The sequence below is a fragment of the Cariama cristata genome, unplaced genomic scaffold (assembly GCF_000690535.1).
Source record: "Cariama cristata isolate BGI_N322 unplaced genomic scaffold, ASM69053v1 scaffold33381, whole genome shotgun sequence".
NCBI classification, from domain to species: domain Eukaryota; kingdom Metazoa; phylum Chordata; class Aves; order Cariamiformes; family Cariamidae; genus Cariama; species Cariama cristata.
Genome location: NW_009600414.1, coordinates 1,288 through 1,631, shown reverse-complemented (window position 1 = coordinate 1,631; position 344 = coordinate 1,288). Strand labels below are relative to the sequence as shown.

The 344-nt window shown below is 64.5% G+C and overlaps 1 protein-coding gene across 1 annotated transcript; it reads right to left on the bottom strand.

Annotated features, from left to right (window-relative positions):
* Window positions 1-15: 15 nt before the first annotated feature.
* LOC104169184 (kallikrein-14-like) lies at window positions 16-178 on the bottom strand (the record flags this gene model as incomplete). The annotated part of the gene is made up of 1 exon (XM_009710019.1): window positions 16-178. A coding segment is annotated over one exon (163 nt), but the record flags the coding sequence as incomplete, so codon positions are not given.
* Window positions 179-344: the final 166 nt, after the last annotated feature.

Below are 344 nucleotides of genomic sequence, written 5' to 3'. Positions count from 1 at the left end.
CGCCCCTCCCCCCACCTCTTGGTGTCGCAGTGGGCGGCCGTCAGCACCCAGGACCTCCCGATGAGGACCCCACCGCAATGGATGTTCTTCTGAGGTCCCAAGAGGACAACCTGGTAGGGGTGACGCTTCTTCTGACAGCTCTGACCCCCCACGATGCGGTTCTCGTCCCCCACGGCCGCTGGGGGAATCAAAGTGTGGGGGAGAGGGGGTTCAGCACCAACCAGTTCTTCCCAGTTCCTCCCAGTTCCCTCCCAGTTCCAGCCCAGTTCCCTTCCAGGAGGTCTTCTGGGCCACCCAGGACCACCCCGTGGCACTCCCGGGTCCCCCCCGCCTTTTCTTTTCCC